The 26463-nt window shown below is 54.8% G+C and overlaps 1 protein-coding gene across 1 annotated transcript; it reads left to right on the top strand.

The window, feature by feature from the left end:
- Positions 1 to 201: 201 nt before the first annotated feature.
- On the top strand, positions 202 to 26116 carry Syt7 (synaptotagmin 7). The gene is made up of 7 exons (XM_059260891.1): positions 202 to 704; positions 9705 to 9840; positions 13452 to 13722; positions 17585 to 17754; positions 18194 to 18308; positions 19222 to 19421; positions 23149 to 26116. The coding sequence occupies exons 1-7, from the start codon at positions 202 to 204 to the stop codon at positions 23251 to 23253; spliced, it is 1500 nt and encodes a 499-aa protein (XP_059116874.1). The 3' UTR covers positions 23254 to 26116.
- The last annotated feature ends 347 nt before the right edge of the window (positions 26117 to 26463 follow it).

The raw sequence follows: 26463 nt of genomic DNA, 5'->3' as shown, positions 1-26463 counted from the left end.
CAGTCATAGGGCCCTGGGGACCGGCCTTCACCACGCAGCTGCCACAGCTCCTGTGGCCCACTCAGACCGGCAGAGAGGTTGGCCCAGACCAGAGGTACTGGGGGAGCCAGCGAGCTATGTCCAGAGGTGGGTGGGTGGGGCCAGCCTGGGGACCTCCGGGTGGGTGAGGCGGTACAGCGACCGGCAGCAGTGACAGCTCCGATGGAGGCCTGGCGAGGTCCGGCCGAGCGTGCCCTGCACTGGGGCCTCCCAGCCCTGGCCCTCGGCTTCTTTCTCTTCCACTGTGATCCCTTCACCTGCTTCTCCTTTCTCTCCTCTCCTCCACCCGCCCCAAGTTTCGAGGACTCCACCCTGTCCACGGCCACTACCCTTGAGTCTATCCCCAGCTCCGCGGGAGAGCCGAAATGCCAGCGACCCCGCACACTGATGCGGCAGCAGAGCCTGCAGCAACCGCTGAGCCAGAACCAGCGGGGCCGGCAGCCCAGCCAGCCCACCACCAGCCAGAGCCTGGGCCAGCTGCAGGCCCATGCGGCCTCAGCACCGGGCTCCAACCCCCGGGCCTATGGCCGGGGTCAGGCTCGGCAGGGCACCTCGGCCGGCTCCAAGTACCGGGCGGCTGGGGGCCGCAGCCGCTCCAACCCAGGCAGCTGGGACCACGTGGTGGGGCAGATTCGAAACCGAGGCTTGGACATGAAATCTTTCCTGTAAGTCCTCCCCTTGAGCGGGCCAGCTCCCCACCTCCCCCACCCAGCCTTTTCCCCCCCACCAAGTCTCCTTGGGAGCAGATGGAGCAGGACACTCATGTTCCTCCATGTGGGAACACACATATTCCCACAGTGCGTCTGGCAGGTTTAGGGGTCCCCCTCTCCAGCCTTTTGAGACTTATATCTGGAGTACCACCATGAAAGGATTTGTGTCAGAGTCCCTAGAACTCTGAGGACCCTAGAACTCTCTCTCGGCATCTGAGGCTTGAGAAGAGAAGCCCCCCTCCAAAGTTTAGTGAGAACACATAATTAAGTGCTCCGGAGGTCCCTGAGATCTGCCTCTCCACCCCCACATCTGTCCCGTGCTTTTGTCACCGTGCCAGCCAAGCCTCACTCTGCCCTTCCCTCCCCCTCTCCCTAACCCATCCCTGTCACTGAATCTCCAGAGCCCTGCAGTCCTCCCTCCAATTCCCCTTCTGTCTGTAACCAGACTCCGCTGACCTTTCTGCCCCATGCGCCCTCCCCCCATGTCACTTCCCTGTCCATCCATCCATCCCTGACCCCAGCCCTATCATAATGACCCCTCCCCTGAGGACAAACTGAGCCATACCCCCCAAAGCTGCCAAGTATGGTATTTTTCTCAAGGACCCAGCTTGGAGAAGCAACACCACACTAGCCAGCAGCTGACCTTCACAGCTTCCCTGACACTTGCCCCACTACCTCACCCTCACAGGAATGTTCACTGTAGGAGCTGAGAGGTGTGGGCCCGTGAGCCTTGTTCCAGCCATGAGGGGATCATTCCTATCACCCAGGGCTTCCCTGGAAGACCTCTTAGGTATAGAGCAGCACCATTAAGTCTGGGAGGAAGAGGAGAAGCCTGAGGCCAAGCTCACTGGAAATATACAGGGGCTTCCAGAAGGCAAGAAAGTTTCTCAAAGCATGTTATATCTCCATCTGAGAGCCCAGCCAGAGCGTCCAACTCAGACAAGAGCCACACTTGTGGAAGGGCCCTCCGACAGAACTAGGTGCCCACACCTGGTTGCAAGAGGCCTGTGTCATGGCCCACCAGCCGTTCTGCCCAAGGCTGCCCCTGGGAAATCAGGGAAGCCTGTCCAACTGCCTTCAGGGAAGGCAATCAAGTGCTGAACCAGAGAAGATGTCCAGCAAGGCCTCCTGTCTGGCCGCGGATTGTTTTGGGATAGGTGCTGTGGCCATGAAGTAGGAGATGAAGAGATCTGGTTCTGCTGTGGCATGAACAGAAGTAAGGCTCAGCTGGGCCCCACCTGACCTTAGCGGGGAGTATGCCCACCCTTTTCCTGTTCTTCCTGCAATTGCTTAGGCTGGAGCCTGTGCCTAAGATCCCCCAGCAGCAGGAGAAACCCAGATACCAACTCTTCCGGCCCACCATCTTCCTAAGCAACCAGAATTCTGATGGGCATGACTTAAATGCCAGCATCCCGGGGCATGGCTCAGATGCCAGCATCACATACCCACGATCCTGCCCCCACAGCAGCTCTCACACTCCCCTTACCTGCTGGCCACCTCCGAGCCTGTCAGCCGCCTTCTACCTACCCCTCGCAAGAAGGGGTTGCATATTCTGTCTGTAAAGGCCGGAGAAAGCCAGACGCGTTCAGTCTCTACCACATAAGGTTTTCTTTTTTCCTCCTAATATTTCTAGATTACAGAAACCGTCCCTAGCTTGTGGACTGTACAGAACCACTGATAGGCTGAGGGGTGCCAACCCCTGCCTTGCAGTTTAGCTGCCTGCTGTATTGCTGAGGGTCTTTCACCCTAATAATCCAGAGGCCCCAGAGTCCACATGTGAGGGCCATCCAGGTCCCGCAGGAACGTGCCCTCCCGCCTGATAGGTACAACCCCATCCAACCAGACCAGTCTGTCTCCCCCAAGTCCAGCTCTGCTCCTCGTCCTTGCCCTCGTGGTCTGCGATGCTGCAGAGAATGACAATCTGGGTATTTATGCAGAGGAGCAGCTCGGTTTTAAAGAAGACCAAAAGCAGTATCTGAAAAATGCATTAACTGGAAGAAAAAAAAAAAAAAAAAGCACGTGTTTTCATTGGGTTCGCCTTCCCCCAGCTCAACTAGCTCCTGAACAGCCAAATGGAATTTTACCAACTCAGACATTAGCGATAGTCAGGAACAAAAGGAGCCAGCATCCGGCCTGAGGGAAGGGGAGAGTGGAGCCCCAAAAGTTAGATACCATCACAAGTGTCAGCTTGGTGTGGCCGTGCCCAAGACAAAGACTCAGAAGAAAAAGGGCACCTCCATGCTTAGCTTCCTCCCCTCACTCAGACCCCGGTGGCGTCCCCCATTTTCCACAACTCTTATACCCGCACGCCTCACCCCAGATGCTGTGTCTGGCTTGAGTTCCCATTTTGACAGTCTCCCTGGGGAGTAATTGCAGAAGCACTTGCTTTCCATCAGTGCCTGAAGTGATAAATTCCTGACCTAAGGTCCACCCCCTTCTGGGACATTCTGTCGGTCCGTCTCCCTGTCTTTCCCTTGGCCCTTCTTGAGGCATGCTTTCATGCCTGTCCTGAGAATCCTTCTTCCACTCTTTGTTCTGATGGGCTCTACAGAGGTTCTCGCAAGCTCTACAAAGCCCCTGCAAACTCAGACTTCGATGGCTTTGAGGGAGAACAGCCACCAGAATGTGCATTTCCTCCCAGGAAGTGCCTGTGACACCAGCAAAGCTCCACACAGTGGTTCTCTGAGGAGGCCTCCACACTCAAGGTGTGTGGCCTCAGACCTCACGCTGCTGCCCACACATCCTCTCCCAGTCACTCTCATCCTGTGGATGCCTGCCCACCATTCTGCTTTGCCCACCTTCCTCAGGGCAGTGTCTACTGCGGGCACAGGCTCCCTGCAGCCCTGCCAAAGCATGCCCAGACCTTGCCAAGTTTCTGGACTTTCTCTCCACCTTTGTTCCCTGGTGCCTTCTGAACTGCTTCTCCACAGAAAGGCCTCCATGGAACAGGTCCTGGAGGCCTCTGGTCGTTCTATGACTCTCTGGGGAAGTGGACAAGAGAGAGGTCCCACTATGCCTGGGACCCCAGAAGGGACAGAATGGAATTCTCCTGTGATGGGCTGTATATCTGGAAGCTTGGAAGAAGCTACTTAGCTGGCTTCATCTGGTTGACCATGACCCCGAGATCTAGGAAGGGCATCCCTGAGCACAGTGTACAGTGCCCGTTGGATGTCAGATGTTTCTGTAGTGCTCCCCCTGTGTCCCGAACCTCCCAGGTGCATGCCCTGTACAAGATATTGAGACAGCCTCTCCCCTTCTCCCAGGGAACAGACAACCAGAGTGACTTCAGCTGGGGATACCAGGGCCCAGGGCCTTTGCTCCACTCTCCAGCCTGTGTGTTCCCTGGGGACTATCCCAGATACCTAAGTCCTGTCCTCGGGCCTGTGCCCAGCCCCTTTCCCATGTTACCCCAGAGACTCCCACTCTTGGCCCAAGGCCAGCTGGACCCTCCCCTTTCCTCCCCCGCCCCCCCACCTCAGTTCTCCAACTATTTACAGTTCTGAAGATTGGTTTCTTTTCTCCAGGGCCAGTTTCTTACGCTTTTTCTCTTCTCTCTCTTTGTTTCTGTCTCTCTCCTCCCCTCACCCTTGCCCCTGTCCATGGGGCCGCCTCCTTTCACCCCGGCTGGTGGGCTGCCCATCCTGGGCAGGGAAGGCCGGATGGTGGTGCTATCCCTGGTATTAGGGCTTTCGGAACAGGATGACTTTGCCAATATCCCTGACCTGCAAAACCCAGGAACCCAGCAGAACCAGAACGCTCAGGGGGACAAGAGGTACGAGCACGAGCGAGGCCTGCGGCGGCGGCGGCAGCAGCGGCAGAGAAGGAGGCTCGGAGAGGCCACCTGCCTCACCCGGCCCCGACTGCTGGACGAGGTGGTGGTGTCTTCAGCAGATGCTGGAGTGGGAGGAGAAGTCCTCCAGCTGGTCTCCTGTCCCCTGACCACTTCAGTGGTGTCCCTTGAGTCGATGAAGGGACCATCCTGGGACCATTCTGGATCAAGCCTGCTTCCCAGCATGCTTGTCCTGGCCTGGAGCAAGCCCAGACTCCTGGGCCCATCTCCCTGCTTGCCTCCCTTTGCCGCCCCTCCATCTTTCATCTCTGCCCCCTTCCCCAACCCAGAAATCCCTGTTTCTCTGGTGGTTGGTGAGTGAGGGGCGATGTTGGGGAATGGCATAAGTCTGTTCTTCCTCATCCCCACCACCTCAACCTCCCTCTGGCCTGCAGGGCCTGTTGTGCTACTCAGCCATGGAAGAGGAGCCCTTGGTGGGGGGGTCTGGGGTGAAGAACAGTGGGAGAGGCCTGGTGACCAGAAGGAACCAGAAGGGGGGGGGGTCCCTGAGCACAGCCTCCAGGAAAGCGGGGCCAACCATTGACAGCAAAGCCTGGTTCTGCCAGGCTCCCTGTCGCCTACCTCAGGGCCCTGTGAAGACTAACAGTGGTTAGGTGGCTGCAGTACAGGCTGTAACTCCTCGCCTCTGCCACCCGGAGTTCAGGGGAGCACCTCCCGCTGTCCTCTGTGTCAAGGAGTGGGTGGACACTGCTCATAGGTGAAGGGAGGGTTGCAGGGTTTATTAGCACTCCCAAAGGCGGAGTCCTTACCTACTTGTTCCCTTGGCCTGGCCTTAGGCTGGCTTCACGTCTGTTGGTGCTCAGTTCTGCTTCCCATGAGACCCGCAGCCTATGGAAGGGCAAGTGGGCCAGCCCTGGTTCAGCCAGCGCCTCACGCTGTGACCTCAGACAAGTCAGAGACCCTGTCTAGGCTTCTGCCTCTGCCTCTGTCAAATGAAGGATTGAGTAGGGTGACCTCTGAGGAACACACAAAGCGTCTAATGAGGAAATGGGCCCAAGGGCTGGGGCACTTGTCAGATCCTGTGAGCTGGGCAGAGATCAGGATTAGACTGGTAACCCTGGTGCTCATTAGAGGCTGTTAGGGACAGGAAGGGACTGCCCCAGGCTGCTGCCAGGGACTTGTAGCGTAGGGAAGGGGAGGTAGGCTGTATGTGACAGCTGACTGGCTATCTCACAGTGGCTTCTGGAGACCAGCCCTCTCTTTCCTTCCCACCCTGAATCCATGCTGCATGTCTAGTGGGTCAGACACCCCTAGAGAGTAGGAGGGGAGAATGAGACCTGGTCTTTCCCTTGGTGGCACGACTGGTGTCAGCCCCTGAGCCCGTGTATGTAAAGCAGGGTTTGGGGAAGTAGCAGAGCCTGCCACCCCCTACCCACCTGGGTCTGACAGAAGCCACAGGGTCTCAAAGATGGGCTCCAAGCAGGCCCGAGAGCCCCGAGGAGAGGAGAGGAGCGGGGCCAGGGACAAGAGGATGCAGGGGGACTGGAGCCCTCTGAAGGCCGGCTAAGAACCCAAGTCCTTTGCCAGGGAGGGCTGGGGAGGAAGGTGTGAAGCGTGAGGGAGCAGATGCAGGCTGGAAACGAGATTTCACATCACCCATGTGTTAATTAACCGGCTCCATTTTCACCCAACAGCCTATTTATACCTCCTTGCCACTCAGGTCTCCATATTTTAGTACACCCATCCCTTCTGATCATGACATCAGCTTGTCCTCTGCCTGCCTGGGAAAGGTGGGTATGGAGGTGGAGGCCTGCCCTGGGCTCTCCCCACCACCTGGTCCCACCTTCCTAGTGGACACATGCCATTCCCACCTGTTCATGCCCTCTCATATTTGAAAGTCATTTCTCACAGCTCTTGGGGTGTCTCCAAGCGGTGGGCAGCTTCGAGGGGCTGCAGACTCAAGTGATTCTTCCCTAGCAGGTGCCCCTATCCCATAGCTTGGCCTACATAGGTGCCTCCACCAGGCGGTAGCACCTTAGGGACCCACCCTTTGACCTTTGGGCCTTACAGCCACAGGCTGGCTCATCTGTCCCTTCCACTGAAGCATGCCCTCTCTACCCCAGCTGACCCCTTGACCAGGCGTCTTGACTGCTGTTGGAGGAAATGCTCAGTCCCTTTGGCCTGTTAAGCAGCAGGGTCCTGTGACACAGAGCTCTGTGGGGAGGAGAAGCCACTCCAGGGCCCAGACAAAGAATATGGGTACCCAACCAGCTACAGGGAATGTGAGGGACAGTCTGCCTCCAACCCACCCAGCATTTCTTGGTGCTCCTGAAGGGCGCCTTCCAGGATCTCCCAAGCGCTAGGCCTCAGCATGTACCTCAAGGTACTCTCGAGCATAGGCGTGGTGGGGGGTGGAGACCCTCGCTGCGTCTGCCCCACTCATCCTCCCACACCACCCACTGCGTGTTCACAGCCATCCTTCCAGCATTTCACCTTTGCTCCTTGGGATCCAAATGGTTTCCACCGTGGCCCCACCCCCACCCCGAGTGGGGGGCAGAGCGGACCAGGCCACCCCCATTGCTCGCCTCCTCCGAAGCCACCATGTTTCTTGCGCCTCTGTGTGTCCCCCGCCTCCTCTCTGCCTCTCCTGTCGGCCGCCACGCTCCTCCTTGTCCCCTTGTCCACCCAGCAGCCTTCTCCACACGTCTGACTAACCTTTCTTAGCCTCTCCTCTCTCTGTCTCTCTGTCTCTCTACCTCCTTTCTCCATCTGCTCCTCACAGGGGTGTCCCTGGGCCAGTGACCAGCCCCTCTGCCTCTCCCTCTGCCTCTCCCTATGCCTATCTTTCTATCCTGTGACCTCCGACAGCTTCAGGGGTGCTGACCATCTTTTCCCAGGCTGCTTTGCAGCTATGCTGACGCTGTGGTGTGGCCAAAATAACTCCGACTTTCTCATACCTTCAGCAGTCAATCTCACGCTCTCTCCTCTCCTGCTCTATTTTTAACCTGACTTTACTTCTCCAGCTATTTCAGTCCCCTCTTCCTCCCCGTGCCTGTCTGTGCGAGCACATGTCCATGTGCGTGTGTGTGGTCGTGTGTGTTGGGGGGGGGGCTCGTGTATGCCTGCCACTGTGCACTGGCGTGTCCGAACCTCTAGGGTGTCCAGGGAGAGGGCAGGCAGGTGGGCGGATGTGTCGGGCTGTGTTACAGAGCAAGGCCAGGGTCTCACGGCAGGTGTACGGTGCACCTGAAGACCTGCCTTTCCTGCTTCCGATTTGTTCCAATTCACACGCACACTTCCGCATGGCTGGATCTCCCTTCTGGGGGATCTGAGTGTGCCTCCAGCTGTGTGTGTCACCACAGAGGCTCTGGCTGCCCTGCCCGTTGCCTGTGCCGTCTTCTCCCTATTGCTCTAGGTATCTGTTGGGCTTGTGTGAATTTTTACGTGTATGTATGTGTGTCTGTGTGCACGCCCTGCTGTTGGATCCTGGTGTCTTCCCCCAGGGCCTGGCATATTCTGAGCATGTCTGTATCTGCCTGCTGTGGCCGCCCGTGTCCTTTCAAGCTGGTCTGTGCCAGGGGATGTGGCTTGTATTCAGCCTGTGTGGCTCTGTGCTCTCAAAGCTGTTTAATTTTAGCCTGCCCCAAGCCCTACGCCATCTCTTTCTCACTGCCTGTCCCCACCTCTTCCTCCTCATGAGACATTCCAGCCTGGTCCCTGGGCAGGGTCTTAGTTGTCCCTTCCTAAGTCCTGGCTGAGTGGAGCCTGGGCTCATCATCTGGCTATTAAACCAGAGATCCCAGCCCCCTGGACCAGCATGGCAGTGGGTGTGGACATTGTTGCCTGCTAGGTGGTGGCCTGTCTTTCTCTGACTCAGGGTAAGAGTCTCATCAAATGTGTTGTGCGCGTGGGGAGCGCGGTGGGGACTGGGACACATGAGGTTATCATGTGCCTTACCCAAAGATGGCTATTCAAGCTGATGGGCGTGGCACATTTTTTTTGTCTGTGTGTGTGTGTCGTGTTAGAAACAGAACCTAGGGTCTTGATTAATGTTGGATTAGCAAGCACTTTACTACTGAGCTGCATCTTCAGCCTGTAAAGGAGCTTGTATTAAATCAGATTAAAACTTCCACGCTCAGGGCTGGAGTGATAGCTCAGTCAGTAAAACACTTGCCATACAAGCACAAGGACTTGAGCCCCCAGAGCCTACGGAAAAAGAAAAGCAGGGCAGGGTGGGTCTGTAACCCCTATGCTGGGGACGTGAAGTCGTGCAGCTTCCTGGGCCTCACTGGTTACGGAAAAAGAAAAGCAGGGCAGGGTGGGTCTGTAACCCCTATGCTGGGGACGTGAAATCGGGCAGCTTCCTGGGCCTCACTGGTTAGCCAGCCTTTGCAAGCCACAGACTAGCGAGAGACCCTGTTTCTAAAACAACAGAGACAGCACCTGAGGAATGACAGTCAAGGCCTCCACACACACGCACATACATATACGAACACACACACACACACACACACACAGTTAGTACTCCTTCACACTAGCCACATGGCAAATGTACAGATTCATGGCTAGTACTGCACGAGACAGCGAAAGAGCTGCCTGTCATGGCAGACACGGCCAGACAGAGCCATGTGGACAGTGGTCCCGGCCTCACCTTGGCCACAGGGTGAAGAACACCTTGGCTCTGCTGAGGCTGAGCAAACAGAGGTGGGGCTCTGAGAGAGAGGCTGTGGAGTGTTTGCAGAGGGTGATGACGTGGAGAGACACCTGGACAGGCCACCTGGCGCCTGCTCCTTTCCAGGCTAGGTGGAGAAGGTCTCTGCAGCGCAGGGAAGCTCAGAGAATAGCCATGTAAGTCAGAGAGCTGAGGGGAGTCCGGGCCGGGAGGGGGGTAACAGGAGGAATGAAGGCTCCCCCTAAACAGCCCCCACAGGGCAGCTCAGCCAATCACTCGAGGCAGAGGCTCAGGAAGGATGAGCCCTGAGTGCGGGTCTTCAGGGAAAACCAGGCTTTCTGTGAACCAGGGTTTTACTCCTGCTGGCCACGGGAGGTGGCAAGGGCTGAGTTCTCAGAGAAGATCCTGTGGCCACCCAGGCCCATGGAGTCCAGCCCAGTCCAACCTGCAGGCCATGCTCATTGGAACTATCCCTCCCGCCCCCAACCTCCAGGTTGCCTGCAGGAGGGAAGGCTGTAAATACAGCCCCAGTGCCTGGCCAGACGCCTCACGATGAGTCTGACCGCAGAACGGAGCCCCGGTCCTCTGTCTCGGATCTCGTCAACTCCCTCACCAGCGAGATGCTCATGGTGAGGAGGGTCGGGGATGGGCTGTGGGGGGACCAGAAGTAGGCAACTCAGTCAGAGACTTATTCAGTCCCAGCACGATCGATGGCTGCTCAGTGTTTGCTGACTGAGTGAGGCCTGGTTTCTTTTCCCGGCTCTTTCATCAGAATGCCTTTCCATGCCTCCGTTTCCTCATTTGTCTTCCTTTGATCCTTTTCTGAACTGAGGAAAAGCCTATACCCATACAAGACCTTCTTATGTCCTAGGAGGAGAGGCTGTCTGGTAGAGGACTTGAGGCAGACATCTCTTCCCTCCAATGGCAGTGCCTTGAGCAGAGATGTAAGGTGGAGCTCCCGGGGGTGACTGTCTCGTAGCCCACCAGTGACCTCAGTCGCTCTTTGTTGCTGACAGGCCTGTGATCCCAGTCTTGGTGGTTCACCACGCGGGGGCTGCAGTTTGCATGACACCCCCTGGTGGTAACATTATGTCACAGCTACCTGAACTTTCCAGAGAGACGCTGGGTTAATCCCCAGAGGGTGGCCCGCGGACAGGCACAGCAAGTGAGCAGACAAGAACCAGTTAAGGATCTGGTGGGCCAGAAGTTCCTTGAAGGGAGGCTAGGAATGGTGGGAACCCAGGACTTCTCTCTCTACTGGACATAACAGAGCTCCTTGGTTCCCCTCCTGTGACGGCAGGGTTCTAGCCACCCCTAACCACCCAGACCCACAATTTCCTGCCAGTCTGACCTATCTCAAGTAGCAAGCTGCACACAGAGTCACACAAGTCACTTGGATAAGGATTCATTTCCCAGGCATCAGGCCTGAGGTGGAGCCCTGAGTCTGCGTTTCCCCTGGCCTGGCCCTTTGCAACGGGCCCTGTCTCCAACTTTGTATATAGACTGGCTGTCTTCTGCTCTGGGTAGCCCATTACCACAGACCACCCTGCCTGCTCACACAGCCCCTTAATTGGTGCTATTTCCTGGTAGTCAGGTTCCCAGAAGGGACAGCCCTTTCCCAGCCAGCTGGCTGGCCCCTTGCTGCCCTCAGGGAGAGGCTGGCACACTCAACAGCGGAAGGAAGTACAAGCTGGTCTCCCTCTCATGTACTCCACAGATGCCCGGAGGTGGGAGGGTAAGTCTGATTGCCCAGCCCTCTGCCAGTGCGAGGTCATTGCTGTTAGCAGTGACCATAAAGATAAGCAGGACAGACTATGTCCTGTGACCTCACCCCATGGTGCTCTTCAGACACCAGGCTGCAGAGGCTGAGGGCCAGGAGTCAGAAACCTAGAGATGGACAGAGCCATCCCCACTGGGGAACATGGGGCCTGGCACAGGCTGGCTTGATGTCTTTTAAGGCTTACTTCTGGGACAGAGGTTTGGGGCGGGGGAAGGGGAAATTGGGCAACTTGGTTGCCATGGAAATGGCCTGTTCACTAGGGCTTAGGGCTGGGCAATGAGAAAGCTAAGCAAGTGGGTCCAGAGGCTCTGCCCCTTTCAAAAGTGAGGCCACCTAGACGGCCCAGGACCCCCCCCCCCCCCGCTCCAAGAGTGGTGGGGACATAGGAGGGAACCTAGACCACACCTATGGCGGCCTAAGACAACTCTAACATGAGAGGGAATTGAGGTGCAGGTAGTCTTGGCTGGCTCTGCCTACTTGTGCCATGCACCCATTCAGCCTCTTGGGAACCCTGCAGTTGAAGGTCCCCAACCTGCAGGTTCAGAAAGCGAAGTCTGGGGGAAGAGGAGGGCTGCTATGAGCTGAGGGAAACGTGGGGGTGGAGGGCTCGACATGGAAAGCTGCATCCCGGGTGGGCGGAGCTGTTGGGGGATGAACAGGAGTGCCAGCAATGGGCTAGGGACATAGCTCAGTTGGTAGAGTGCTTGCCTAACATGCGTGAAGCGCTGTTGGGTTGATTCCCTAGCACCCTATAAACTAGGTGTGGTGGCATATGTCCCAGAAGTCAGGTGACAGAGGCAAGTGGACCAGCTTCTGTTCAAGGCCAGCTTTTCAACACAGAGAATTAGAGGCCAGCCCGGGCTATATGAACCCCAGTCTCACACAGACACACACACAGACACACACACACACAGACACACACACACACAGACACACACACACACACACACACACACACACACACACACACACATTTCAGTGGTACAATTCCCCCTCAGCCACTGGGTGGAGCCAGGGGTCAGACTCAAACCAGACTCAAACTATGGTCTAAGTTCAGGGCCCAGGCACCCACTGTTGCTGGCCACAAACCTGGTTTCAGGTTCTGACTGGCCAGTCAATCATGGGGCTTGAGGTGAGTGGCCTAATATCTCTGCGCTCCAAGCCAAACTTTGAACATACTACTGCCTGCCTTAGGATATAGGAAGGCACAAAGGATGCCAAGTATGGAGCATATGGAAGGGTTGGCATGCGGCAGGCAACTCGCCTGTGTGCAGTATTCACCCTCATCAATGTGACTTGGACACTTCTCCTTGGTGCAGGCAGGTCTTTGATTACGGTGGCTATGGGGAGGGCCTTGCTATGACTTGGGGCCTGGGCACGCTTTGGTAGAAAGAGTGGAGCTTGAAGTCAGAGGGTCCTTGCTGCCGTGCAAGCCTGGACACGTGACTTAACCTCTTTGAGGCAGTCTCCTCAGCGAGAGGCGGGTGACAGCCGCCTGGTCCGGCAGTAAGAAGGTGATGTGTCTTCACCATGGTAGGTGCCTGTCTGCCTTATGTCACCTGGGATAGTCTGTGTTAAGAAGCTGGGGTTGCCACTCCAGGAAGCAGGAGGGGCCCAAGGAGTGGGTGTGCGGAGAGAGCAAATGCCTGCCATTCTGTCCCATCTACAGTTCCCTGGGGGCTGCTCTTGACTCCCACCTATTACCAACGGAAATGTGGACTCAAGACACCCGGGCCAGCAAGGCCCCTGACTAGGCAGGGTCGAACCTGAAGGCCTTCCCTTATTCCTAGTGAGCAGTAATCCAACTGAGAGAGCCCAACTGCTCCTCCCCTTTCTATGTTGGCATGAAAATGTGGCACCCAGTCCCTCCTTGTGACCATCCACCGCTGTCCATGCCTATCCAAGCCTCTGTCCTGAGGGGTGGAGATGGGGAGCAGGCAGAGCCTGGAGGTCCAACCTCGGTGCCCAGGGACCCCAGCCTGGTTCAGTCAGACTCCCTGGGGACAGCCTGGCAAGCCTCTCAGCTTCTCATCATCTCCTGAACATATCTTGTAAACTGCACCATCCACCGCCCCCAGAGAGCTTCCTTTGTAAGAGCTGCTGTGCCTCCCATGAGTCCATGGGGCTGGAAAAGGAGGGAGGGAGGCCAGAACAGCTCAGGGTGGCTCTTAGAGCTGAGCAGACTTATGGCTTCAAGGGGAGGCAGGGATGTGGGTTTCCTGCTCTGGGGTCTAGGAGACAGAATCATCCTGGCCCAGTTCCCCTCCCTTTCTGGTTAAGTCAGGACTCTCAGAGCCTGGACATCCTCCACTGGCCACGAATGTGACGGGTCACTACCCCAGCCAGCCACGTTGTGACCAGGAGAAGTTGGCTTGACCTGCTGTCATGGACCCTGTCGTGCTGCCCAGGAGCCTGGTGGAAACAGAATCCCCACCAACTTTCCGTCTTCTCCCACTGCAGCTGTCTCCGGGTTCCGAGGAGGACGAGGCCCATGAGGGCTGCAGCCGAGAAAACCTGGGCCGCATCCAGTTCAGCGTTGGCTACAACTTCCAGGAGTCCACACTCACCGTGAAAGTCATGAAGGCCCAGGAGCTGCCAGCCAAGGATTTCAGCGGCACCAGTGACCCCTTCGTCAAGATCTACCTGCTGCCTGACAAGAAGCACAAACTGGAGACCAAGGTGAAGCGGAAGAACCTGAACCCACACTGGAATGAGACCTTCCTCTTCGAAGGTGAGGCTGGTGGCATTCCCAGCGTGCCTCTTGCCCCCCACTGATCCCATCCCGCCCATGTGGCTGCAGGCAAGCAGTGTGAACAAACCCATGCCTGCAGGTGCCTGTGTGAACAAGCACACACAGGCAGGGCACACACATGCATGTAAGATACTTGCACACACTAATTCCATGCAAACACATGCCTGGTTAACCCAATGCACTTTACCTCCAGCTGAGATTGGCCCTAGGAGGTGAGAGAGGTCAACATGCCAGTCACAGGCTAAGGAGGGAGACTGGTGCAGGCTAGGGCCCCAGCTCATGGCATTCAGAGGTGTATTGCTCTGGAGCAACCATGTGAAGGGCCCGTATGCATCTGGTGGAAGTGCCAGAACCTTCTGGGACTCTTCCCTTCATCCTCATCTTCATCTCCATCAGTCCCTTGCTCTAGACGGTCTAAGCTGGAATCTCGGCTTTTTCTTTTCCTAGCTGTGTGGCATTAAGCAAGATCCTAACCTCTCTGGTCCTTGGTGTCTTCAGTTATAAAATAGGGATACTAATGATAATTAAACAAATTAGTAACTTTTCAAAGCACCTAGAGCAGGCCCTGACATCCAGAAGATGCTGATACTGGATTGTCAAAGATATGGTCTGTTGCTGGCCTTTGACCCCTTCCCACCATGGGAGGCACGCAAGATCTCGGAGCCATTTCTTCTGGCTCCGAGAGGCATTGAGCTGGATGTGCCCCTTACTTCCAAAGTCACTCTTTATCTCTCATGTCTGAGGACACAGGGTGTGCAAGGAGGGGACTGTTTTTATCCCAGGTCCTACCATGGGAGGCCTTAATTCTTTCCCCATAACCTGATTCAGCCAGGGAAAATCATTCCCTGTGGAATTACAATTGCTTTGAAGTGCCCTCACCTTCTAGTCCCAGGGACTCTTTCCCAGCTGCATCCAAGCCTGTCAGCACCTGTGCATTCCATGACTTGACAGTGTGCTAAGTGCCTCTGTGTTCCTGGGACCCTCCTCCCCAGGTCAGCATGGGCACCAGGTCAGAGATGGCACAGCCAACCAGCCAGAGACTTGGCATCTGGAGGCATATATAGCTAACACAGGAGTGAGACTTAGGGGCGGAGCCCCAAACCTCGTCTCTCACACAAGCATTTGCTCACCACCAACTTTTAGCTGGATCCTGGGAGTTCAGAAAAGAATGAGGAATTGATACAGCTCTCCAGTCACTCTAGTCTCATGGAGGACAAAGCTGTGACAATAATTAAGTCATGTTCTGGGGGAGTCCTGCATGGTCTCCCCTTGGTGTGCAGAGAAAAAAAAATCCCTCAAAATCAGCCATTCAAGACAGGTTCTGATGGGTGAGGTTTTTGCCATATAGGAGAGACTGTTTCATGTGGTGTTAGAGAAACTGATTTAGGCACAGGGACCTTGCAGAGCCACTGATATTCCCAGGACACTTGTCTTCATGTATTTTACCTAAACAGATGCCCAGAGTCCCCTGGGAAAAGTCCTTCGGGGCCTTCAAAATGGGCAAGATACTCTCCTTTAGTAGGTAGAAAGGGAGAGCCTGAATGAATCAGAGGCATCCTCTTCCGGATTTTGCTTCCATCACAGGCTTCTCTGTGGTTTTTGTGTCTTCAGTAAAGGTGAAGAACCTTCTAGTGTTCTTCCCTCTGCTCATCTCCACCAGTCCAACTGATGGGGCTCATGTCCCCTTCTTCATGCTCACACCCCAGTATCTCACACCACCTCTAGGCTGTCCTGTGCCCATCCCAGGTCCCCTGCACTTCCCAGAGGTCAGACCTGCTCCTCTCCCTTTCTCCTTTCATTCTGGCCTCTCGAGCACTCCATCACTCCATGACTCCATCGGGCCAACTCACTCACATTTATTCATCCATTCAATTATTTATTCTGTGTGTGTGTGTGTGTGTGTGTGTGTGTGTGTGTGTGTGTGTATGAATGTCAACCTTCAGTGTCTTCTTCAATTGCTCTTGACCATTTTTTTTAAAGAAAATATTTTATGTGCATTTGTGTGTATTGACATGAGCAAAAACCCTCGTGTGTGAGGGGCCTGTGGAGGCCAGAAGAGGTTATGAGCTACCTGACATGGGTACTAGGAACTGAACTTTGGTCCTCTGCAAAAACAGAACTAACTCTCAACTGCTGAACCATCTCTCCAGACACATCCACCTTATTTTTTTGAGACAGTCTCTTGTTGAACCCAGAGCTCACCAGTTGGCTAGAGGAGCTGGACAGCAAGCTTCAGGAATCCACCTGTCTCTGCCCAAGCCCCAGTTCCCCCAGTGCTGGGGTTACAGTACCCCCCACCACACCCAGACTTTACATGGGTGCTGGGGATTCAAACTCAGGTCCTCATGCTTGTGTGGCAAGTGCTGTTACCCACTGAGCCACCTCCCCAGCCCCCAATTCTTTATTCTCTCTCTCCTCTCTTTTCGGTTTTTCGAGACAGGGTTTCTCTGTATAGTTTTGGTGCCTGTCCTGGATCTCGCTCTGTAGACCAGGCTGGCCTTGAACTCACAGAGATCTGCTTGGCTCTGCCTCCCGAGTGCTGGGATGAAAGGCTTTATTCTCTTAATGAATATTTATCTGGGTCAGTGGTGGCTCAGCAGGTAAAGTGCTTGATGCCAAGTCTAACAACCTTTGTTGATCCTCAGGATCCACACGGTGGGAAGAGGGAACCAATCCCTACCAACTTGTCTTCTGACTTCCACGCTCGCACTGTGGTACATGCACACCCATGTGTCGTCACGTGAGTGCATGCACACACACATAAACACATTCACACATGCACAGACATAAATGTAATTTTAAAATATCAAATGCCTACCCTGGCCTGACAGGCAAACCATAAGATAATGGAGGAGACAGGAGGATAAGTCTGTTTGGGCTTGCCCCAGAGCCAAGAAAGGAAGGTGACAGAGTGTGTTACAGGGCAGCCCACCCATCTGGGATGCCGGGAAAGAGAACCTAGATGTGAAAGTTGAGAATGGGCTGGAGCAGGCATGATGGGGGCTCACAGGTTAGGTCCTGATGCCAGCAGAGCCAGGATCAGGGGGAAAGACTAGGAATGGAGCCTGGGCACAGAGGGAAGGGTCGGTACCAGCCCACAGTGGAAAGACACTGGGGCCACACTTTGGAAGGACTAGACACTGAGGTAGGCTGGCTTTCCTTCTGAGTGCACTGAGATGTTAAAAGGAGCGGGCTGTGGCGTGCTGGCTATTTTTAAAAAAATCAATCCAGCCACAGTGTTGAGAATGGACCATGGGAAGAAACTTGGGAGCAGAAAGGGTGGTTTGGACACTCTCGTGGCTGTTGGGCAAGAGTTGCTGCTGGCTTGGATACCCAGCACGGGATCTGTTCAGGAAGAGCAGATAAACAGGCTAATGCCTGGGGAGGAAGTGAAGAGAAAGCAGAGTCCCCGAAGCTGGGCTGTTCTCACAGGCACCTTTCTAGTCTCCCTCTCCTGTCTTTCTAGATCAGGCAGAGCCAACTTGCCCAGACTTGTTCCAGAATGCAAGGGGGCCACTGACGAGACACACAAGCAATGAGCACATTAATGGCCTTGGTCTTCCTGTTGGCCCTGGGATTGTCATGTAAACCATCTGAGCCTGTTTCCCAGTCTGTCGGGACACATGAGACAGAGTTCTTGCTGGCACTTCAGAAAGTGCTACTGCAGTCAGCTGTGACCCCCCTGGCCTAGGCTGCTGACCGAGGACATAGGGCTAGCCCCGCTCACAGGGCCTCCTTTCTGCCTCCCCTTCCTCTCTTCACCCTCCCTTCCCTCCATCCCAATGTCTGTTCTTGTTGCTGTGACAACCCTCCTCACCTTGTTTATCTGCCCCCACGGCAGGTTTTCCCTATGAGAAAGTGGTGCAGAGGGTCCTCTACCTCCAGGTCCTGGACTACGACCGTTTCAGCCGCAATGACCCCATTGGGGAGGTGTCCATCCCTCTCAACAAGGTGGACCTGACCCAGATGCAGACCTTCTGGAAGGATCTGAAGCCATGCAGCGATGGGAGTGTAAGGCCCCCTGCAGCCCTCTAACCGGAGCAATGGGGTCAGGGTTGGCAGAGGGTCCCTGACCATTCTCTGCCTTGGGATGGCAGCAGGACTCAGAGTGGAGCACTGATGGGCAGCCGCCAGAGAGCTCACTCCTACCCACGGCTGGAGTGCTGGGCTTTAGAAGTTGGGGGTGAATCACCTGAGCTGTGCAATGAGCCCAGGGCTCTGTTTAGGGAATTGGGAGCCCCGGGTCAGCACAGACCTGCCAGAGGAGAGGAGATGGCATGGCAGTGACAGAGGGGCTGGCATCACCCAGGTCGGAGCAGAAGGGACCTGTGGACAGCTCTCTGACCACACCCTCCCTTCTAGTTCCCACACCTGCCATCCCGGCAGGGAGATCAAGGGAAGAGCGTCCCCTTCCCTGTGACCCAGCCTCACCTCTGCTGTTGCCCTGCAGGGGAGCCGAGGGGAGCTGCTCTTGTCTCTCTGCTACAACCCCTCCGCCAACTCCATCATCGTGAATATCATCAAAGCTCGCAACCTCAAAGCCATGGACATCGGGGGCACGTCAGGTGCTTCGGCTCGTCATGACGGGATGGGCAGGGGGTGCAGGGAGCCTCCTGTGAGAGGACCGTCACTTTGGATAGGGAAGACAGAAGTGGACTGGGGCCCCAGTGACGGGATGGGCAGGGGGTGCAGGGGGCCTCCTGTGAGAGGACCGTCACTTTGGATAGGGAAGACAGAAGTGGACTGGGGCCCCAGTGACGGGATGGGCAGGGGGTGCAGGGGGCCTCCTGTGAGAGGACCGTCACTTTGGATAGGGAAGACAGAAGTGGACTGGGGCCCCAGTGACGGGATGGGCAGGGGGTGCAGGGGGCCTCCTGTGAGAGGACCGTCACTTTGGATAGGGAAGACAGAAGTGGACTGGGGCCCCAGTGATGGGATGGGCAGGGGGTGCAGGGGGCCTCCTGTGAGAGGACCGTCACTTTGGATAGGGAAGACAGAAGTGGACTGGGGCCCCAGTGACGGGATGGGCAGGGGGTGCAGGGGGCCTCCTGTGAGAGGACCGTCACTTTGGATAGGGAAGACCCAACGCCGGCCCCTACCCATCCTAGCTCCTCTTTGGACACACGCTGGGTCAGCGTCATCTTGGCAACCAGGCCTCCCTGAGTCAGGAAGAAAGGCAACGTTGTGGTGGGGAGCCCCCAGGCCTAGCTCCAGTGCCACTTTTGTGTGGCCTTGGGGAGACCTGTCTGGAGTGCTAGCATAAGAATGTTAGGGTAGTGTCCAGGGTGGTCTTTGGTTCCGCCACCCGCTGATTTTCCCTAATCTCTCTTGTTCTTGCACTGGCCTCATCGCCCTCTTAGAAAGCACGTAGCCAGCTCCCGCTTAAGTTTCTGCACCTAGAAGGGCATGAGGATCCTCGAGTCTCCCCAACACACACATTCCGCCCCTCTGACCCTTCCTCTACCGCCCCACCCCCAGACCCCTACGTGAAGGTGTGGCTGATGTATAAAGACAAGCGGGTAGAGAAGAAGAAGACGGTAACAAAGAAGAGGAATCTGAACCCCATCTTCAACGAGTCTTTCGCCTTCGACATCCCCACAGAGAAGCTGAGGGAGACCACCATCATCATCACTGTCATGGATAAAGACAAGCTCAGCCGCAATGACGTCATTGGCAAGGTACGGCTGGGTGGGGTGCGGCTGGGTGGGGTACGGCTGGGTGGGGTGCACAGCCAGGGGCACAAGGGTTTGTCCTTAAGGGGCAGCAGGGGCCCAGGACGAGCACAGGCCTGGACACCAGGGAAGACCCAGTCAGCAGGGAAAGAAGGAACGGGGGAGTGCCTTGAGTTCCCCCGCAGGTCTTCTGAATGGGCTCTCAGACTGGTTCAGCCCTGTTCATGGGGCGAGCTGAGTGGGTGGAGCCCTTGCCAGAAACCAAAGACCTGACTTCAGCTCCTAGGTGATTTGCACTCCAGGGTGGCTTGGAATAAGTCACGTGGCCTCTCTGAACTTCTGTGTTCTTATCTGTAAAATGAAGCTAATGCCAGAGTCACCCTAGATGTCACAGATGGAGATTCTGGATGAAGGTGACCTCTTTTGTTTGTTTGCTTTTTGTTTTTGTTTTTCTGAGACAGGGTTTCTCTGTGTAGCCCTGGCTGTCCTGGATCTCACTCTGTAGACCAGGCTGACCTCGAGCTCACAGAGATCTGCCTGCCTCTGCCTCCTGAGTGCTGGGATTAAAGGTGTGTGTGCTGCGGTCAAAGGCATGCACCACTACTGCCTAGCAAAGGTGACCTCTTGCATGTTAAGCAAGAAGCCAGACCTGATTTGAATTTTTCTACAACACAGTTCTGTGACATAAACCCTCCACTTTTCTGCTTTGAAAAGCATGTCCCTGTGTTTCTGATTCAATGTTGGGAGTATGGGCGCAAAAGTCTGTGGGGGTTCTGGTTTTGTTGTTGTTCATTTGTTTTGTGGCATTTGGAATGGAACCCAGGCATTCACTGCCACTGACCTATACATGTCTCTGGCCCTGGAACCCTACCCTTAACAGCTGTTACCTCTCTGAGCCTCGTTTTCTCTGCTCAAAGTTAAAGTAGGGAAGTCCTAGCTACACAGTATAGTGGGAGCATTTGATAAGGGCATAGTGAGCAGCTTAGCCTGGCACTTGGAGCATACATAGAGCTTCTACTCTAATAGAAGTTAGTTTTAAGGTGTTCCTACCCATGGCACATGTGATCATCTATTCGGTAACAGGTTTGCTCTCTACTGTTTTATTTTGGTTATTTGTTTTGTTTTGAGATAGTCTTTCTATATATCCCTGGCAGATACGGAACTCACTGTATGGACCAAGCTGGTCTTGAACTCAAGAGTTCCACCTGCCTCTGACTCCCTAGTGCTGGGATTAAAGGCTTGTGCCACCATGCTCAGGATGGCCTCAAACTCATAATATAGCTGAGCATAACCTTGAATTTCTGATCCCACTGCTTCTACCTCCCAGATACTGGGATTATAGGCAAATGCCACAGTACCTGCTTTATGTAGTGCAGGGGCTTGAATCCCAGGCTTCATGTGTCCTGGACAAGCACTCTACTGAATGAGCCCTGGCCAGGTCACACAAGTTTGACCAGAAATAGTTCAGGTTCCTGTGATCAGAGCAGAGGGAATGCGGGAGTGGAAAACACAGGTCCCTGGGTATATGACTGTTTTGGTTATCTTTCCACTGCTGTGAAAAAGCACCATGACCAAGCCAACTTATAATAAAATACAAAATAATAACTCAGGCATTTAATTGAGGGCTTGCTTACAGTTTCAGAGGCTGAGACTATGACCATCATGGTGGGTAATATGGCGGCAGCAGGCAGGCAGGCACTGGTGCAGTAGCCGAGATCTCACATCTGACCAACAAGCACAAGGCAGAGAAAGCTAACTGGGAATGGTACGGGCTTCTAAAACCTCAAAGCTCATCCCCAGTGACACACCTCCTCCAGCAAGGCCACGCCTCCTAATCCTCCCCAAACAGTTCCACCAGCTGAGGACCAAACATTCAATTATCATGAGCCTATGGGGGCCATTATCATTCAAACCCCCACAATGGCCGAGTTTGGGGAAGGATGGCCTGGCTTCTGCAGGGAGGGGGCCAATCTGCAGGCATTCCACTAACAGATGGAAGGGAGGACCTAGCTGTTGGGCAGAGGAAAGCAGCTAAGCTTGTGGGAAGAAAGCTGGGAGTATCACTCAGCCAACCTGTGGGCACAGGAACCACAGCTAGAGTGTATGCTCAGGGCAGGGCCTGCTGAGCCCTCAGAGGCCTATCTGGCCCCTAACACAGCCCAGTCATGTAAAATTAGCTATTCCTTGGTGATTACCTTCACCTACCTTCTGTGGACCAAATCAAGTCAAAAGTGGTTTTGTTCTTGCTTTGGCCTGGGTAGTTTAGAAAACCAGAGGACCTCACTCAGAACCTTTCTGAGTCACAGTTCCAAGCTCAGCTCCTGGAGGCCGGGAATCTGGCCTTGCTTCAGGCTACAGTGTCATGGTAGGCTGAAGTTGCTAATGCAAAGCAGAGGCACAGGAGTACTTTTCTGTGGCCTTATGGTGGTGGTGGTGGTGGTGGGGTAGTGGAGAGGAGTAGTCTCTTTGAAGAGTGAGCCTCAGAGACAGGGAACTGACTGAGACCTCAGTCACATGAGGACTGCAGACTGCGCCCTCTCCAGCTGTCTACAAGGCAGGCACTACTCTCAATCCAGTGTAGAGGGGCCTGAGGCTGACGGGATATTCTACCCCGTGCATAGTATTTGTTCATTCTGTCTTGGTGGTTTTACTTTTTGTTTGTTTGTTTTGACAGGGTCTTACTTTGTAGCCCAGACTGGCCTCAAACTTACCATGTACCTCCAGGCTGGCCTCATACTCGTAGCAATCCTCCTGCCTCAGTGTGAGGGTTTTAGGGATGAGACACCAAACCTGGGGAATAGTTTTAAATTTACAGAAAAGTAGCAAAGATAATATAGAGTGCCCATATCCCTCAATTGCTAGCCCCTCACATTGCGTCTGTCACAGCTTAAGGAACAGACTGACACGAGACCTTCCTGCGAACCCACCAGACTTCATCTGCGTTTGGCCAGTTCTTCCACTAATGCCCCATCTCTGGTCCAGGATCCAGTACTAGCGAGCACATTGTACTCAGTTGTCAAGGCCCCCCAGGCTCTTTGGCCTGTGAACGTTTCTCACCCTCTAAGTGGTCATCTTGATGGCCTTACAGTGCCCTGGCCAGGATCCTGCAGCACTATCGATTTTTCTTCCCATGTCCTTGGTCTTAAGCAACCATCAGTGTCCAAGCCAGGCTCAGCTGAGCATACTTTGGGGGGTTTCTGGGGCATCCCTGCAATGTTATGGAGCCCTCACATGGGCAAGATTGGAAGTCTAGAACCCTCCCAAGACCTGTCTTACACCATTTTGAACATTTAAACTCTACCTGAAGGTAAGACTCCTAACTCTGTGCCTTAGTTTCCCCTTCTGAAAATGGGGGCTAATCATATCTTCTGCTCACCTGTCAGGTTTGTAAGGATACATCGACCTCTGGCTGTAAAGTTCCTAGTGCAGAGCCTTGGGGTGGGTGGCCACAGGAAATGCCAGGAGATGGAAGGAAGAGTAACAAAGGTGCCCCCTCATAGGGCAGAGAAGGTCACCCAAGCCAACTGCCTGTGTCCTGACCTCTACTGCAAAATAGGTTGCAGTTGATGTCAAAGGGCCAGGCATGCCCAGACCCCGGAGGGGATAGCACGGGCAGAAAACTAGGTCAGGCTGGCAAGGAGGAAAAGGGACAGCCTCTGTGGGACAGGCTGTCACTGTGGGACAGGACCCAAGTCTCAGAGCCTGCCATAATGCATCTTCTCTTCCTCCCCAGATCTACCTGTCCTGGAAGAGCGGACCAGGTGAAGTTAAACACTGGAAGGACATGATCGCTCGCCCTCGGCAGCCTGTGGCCCAGTGGCACCAGCTGAAAGCCTGAGTGGGGGCCAGAGGAGGCCCCAGGGGCCAAGGCCTGGGTCCCCATCATGCCCTCACCACTTTATGCACAATGCCCAGCCTGGCCCCCCTGCCTTGGGTGAGGGGAGAACCCTGAGAGCTCAGCCAGGGAGGGGCACCGGAACTCTACTGGGCCCCGTTTCTAGGAAGTTCCAGCCCCACCCCCATGAGTCCAGCTTGGGTGTGGGGGCTCTGGGAGCCGTTTCCCTGCTTTGCCTTTCTTTCCTGATTTGCTGACACTAAAGAAGTGGGGGAAGCTCAGGAGCCAGATGGGCAGCTCCCTCCAGAGGCCCGCCAGGTGGGCGTAGCCCCCCGTTTTCTTTAAGGCAGTGCCTGGAGTGGAGAGAAGCCACCCCTTCCCTAGCCCCCCTTTTTGGGGCCCAGGAGAGGAAGGCCGAGGCGTTTGGCCACGGCCTGGTCATCCAGCCCATCCCAGCTTCAGGTGCCGGCTGGGCCCTGGATGCTGAGGATAGTATATAGCCTGTGCTCTGGGGTCCTGGAGACATGGCCCTGTGTATTTGTGTTGTGTCTACCGTATGTGTGTGTATGTTTGTGTGTGTGTGTGTGTGTGTGTGTCCACGCACGTGCACACACGTGCACGTGTAAGCTCATGCGCACATGTGTGAAAGGGGGTGCTCACTCCCTGTCCCCCTGGGGCCAGCAGTGCTAACTGGCTGTGGAGAGTAGCAGAGTTTCATGTGGATGAGGTGGGGCTGGGTCAGGTAAAGGTTAAGGCCACAAGGATGGTAGGAGAGGAAGGGTATGGACAGCTGAGTAGAAGGAGTCGTCTGACCAAGGCAGATGTTTCAGCTGCCTCCTGGCACCCATTTTGCCTGTCTCTGTAGCCCCTACACCCAGAATTCCCCAGCAGTGACTCCCTTACAGTGTCATTCCTTGGGCCTGGGCTCACATTTTGTAGGCACCGACTCACCATGTGCATGGCGTTCCACCAGGGCACCGCTCCCATCCTTCTCAGGCATCCCTAACCCCTCACCCAGGGACACCCCCCCGCCACCTTCCCAGATCTCGTATTCCAGCCAAGTTGGCATCTGCTCCACACTCTCTGGCTTGGATACAGTCCCTCAGCCCCACCTCTTACCCCAACATATCCATTCCTTTCTTTGCATTATCTGGTCTGCCCCGGACCTTCTCCAGGCTGTCTTGACACATTCTCCCACCCTCCCTCGTCCCCCCCAGAGCAGGCTCTTCCTGCACCACCCCCTACCATGTGAACAGAGGAAGCAGGGAACATTCCAGGAGTCTGAGGTTGCCATATCCAAAGAAGCTGCCGTTTTTCTTCCCAGCCTCTGCTGAGACTAGAACTGGCTTCCCCTTGGAAACAGCAGACTCCAGGATGATCCCTCTTAAATCCCGTCATCCCTCTATGCTCTTTTGAGAAAAGCCCCACTGGTGACAGAGCCTCAAAACCAGTCCAGAGACTTGAGCCCGACATTCCCAGAACTTACCACCAGGTGGCACCAGACCACCACATCTGTGGTAACAGTTGGGGACCACAGTTCTACCCTGGCTGGCAACCTTGGCACCCCAGGAACAGAAGGGGCTCTGTACTAGATCTCCACATCTAGAGCACAATGGAAACATAGATATGTGGGCACATTTTCCCTTAGTGAGATTCTCCTTAAGCTCAACTTTCTGCTGTAGGCAGTGAGGTCCTTTTGCCCATAATCAAAATGTTCTTAAATTGAATTTCACACCCTGTCCCCTGGTACCTGGAGGAATCTCTTATGTTGTAGGTGAATCATTTGTAGGGTGAAGAATTCTATTGTGAAACAAATAGTTACCCATAGTACTTGTAGATCCAAATGTTTCTATACCGCAGCTTTTGCTTTAAGTGGGACCCTCCCCAACTGCCTTGCCCAGCTGGGTGTAGCCCCCAGGAAGGGACCCCAGAGGCTGTGTGGAAATAGGAAAGGGTACTGTCAAGAGTCTGAAAATGAAAGAAATAGCGACTATCCTTTACTCTGTCTGTCTCAGTTCCCTGAGCATTCCCACGGGGCCGTCTGAGGGACCCAACCAACTTCCACCGACGAGTCTAAGCATGGCAGAGGATTTATGGGAGTCTTGCTCATGCATTTCTTAGCCAATCAGCTCAGAGAGCATCCCCCACAGAGCTGGTTCCCCTCAGACCCTACCTAGGAACTCTGGTGACCCAACCTGGAATTCCTCAGCCCCACACGTAGCTGGAGTGGGGCTACCGGCAAGCGGTTCCAAACGGTGGGCTAAGAGCAGAGTGGGTTTGCACAAGAGGCAGCTGGGTGATAAGGAGTCTGGGTGTGGGACAGTTAGGGTAATCGGGGAGCAGGGAAAGGGGGGACTTGAGGGTGGGGAGGGCACCAGAGCTCTGCTACCACCATCCTAGGATCTTGGGCAAGTCACCCACACTCCCTGGGCCTCAGTTTCCCCATCTGTAAAATGATGGTAATAATACTTCACCTACCTCATGGGGGAGGTTGTGAGGCCACCATCACCTGACCTAGAGGATCAAGGCAGGAGGGCTCTGAAGGTGCTACCCAGAGCAAAGTCATCGCTGACACCTGAAAGCAAGGCCCACCTGCCCATCCACCCTGCCCCACAGAGCCTCTAGGGACCACCAGAGCCGATCTGTCTCTTCACTGTGTCCCAAGCCCCTTCTGAGTGTCATCTGACATCTTGTGGGCACCTTAGACTTAGCTGTCATTGTTGTTTAGGTATCCTTTCTTGTGACCATCTTCTCCATGTAACTGCTATACAAATTCCACCTGCCCCAGCACAGCCCTCCACCTGGCCTCTGGCACCAGAGGCCAGGGAAGGGACAAAGGAAAACAGCCACAAAAGAAAAAAAAAAAAAAAAAGCCAAGGGGATTCCAGCTCAGCTGGGGCCCTCAGGGGTGGGAATTGGTGGCGCTGTTTGTATTGTGTTTGAGTCCTTGAGCGCAAGTGTTTTATAAAAAATAAAACAAAAACCCACTATCATAAAAAAAGAGAAAAATTACAGCAAAGAGAAATGAAGAAAAAAGGGAAAAAGAACCATACAAAATTTTCCACCATATGCACCCTCTAAGCCAGCAAAATCTTCCTCTTTGCAAAATCATATTTTTGTGGGAATGGGCCCTGCTTTTTGTGGCAAGGCCTGTTCTGATAAATAAAGGATCGTGAAAAAGTAGGGCCTTGGCTGTTTCCTCTGCGGGTCCCA

This window comes from Peromyscus eremicus, chromosome 1 (genome assembly GCF_949786415.1).
Source record: "Peromyscus eremicus chromosome 1, PerEre_H2_v1, whole genome shotgun sequence".
NCBI classification, from domain to species: domain Eukaryota; kingdom Metazoa; phylum Chordata; class Mammalia; order Rodentia; family Cricetidae; genus Peromyscus; species Peromyscus eremicus.
This window is presented reverse-complemented; position numbering and strand designations above follow the sequence as displayed.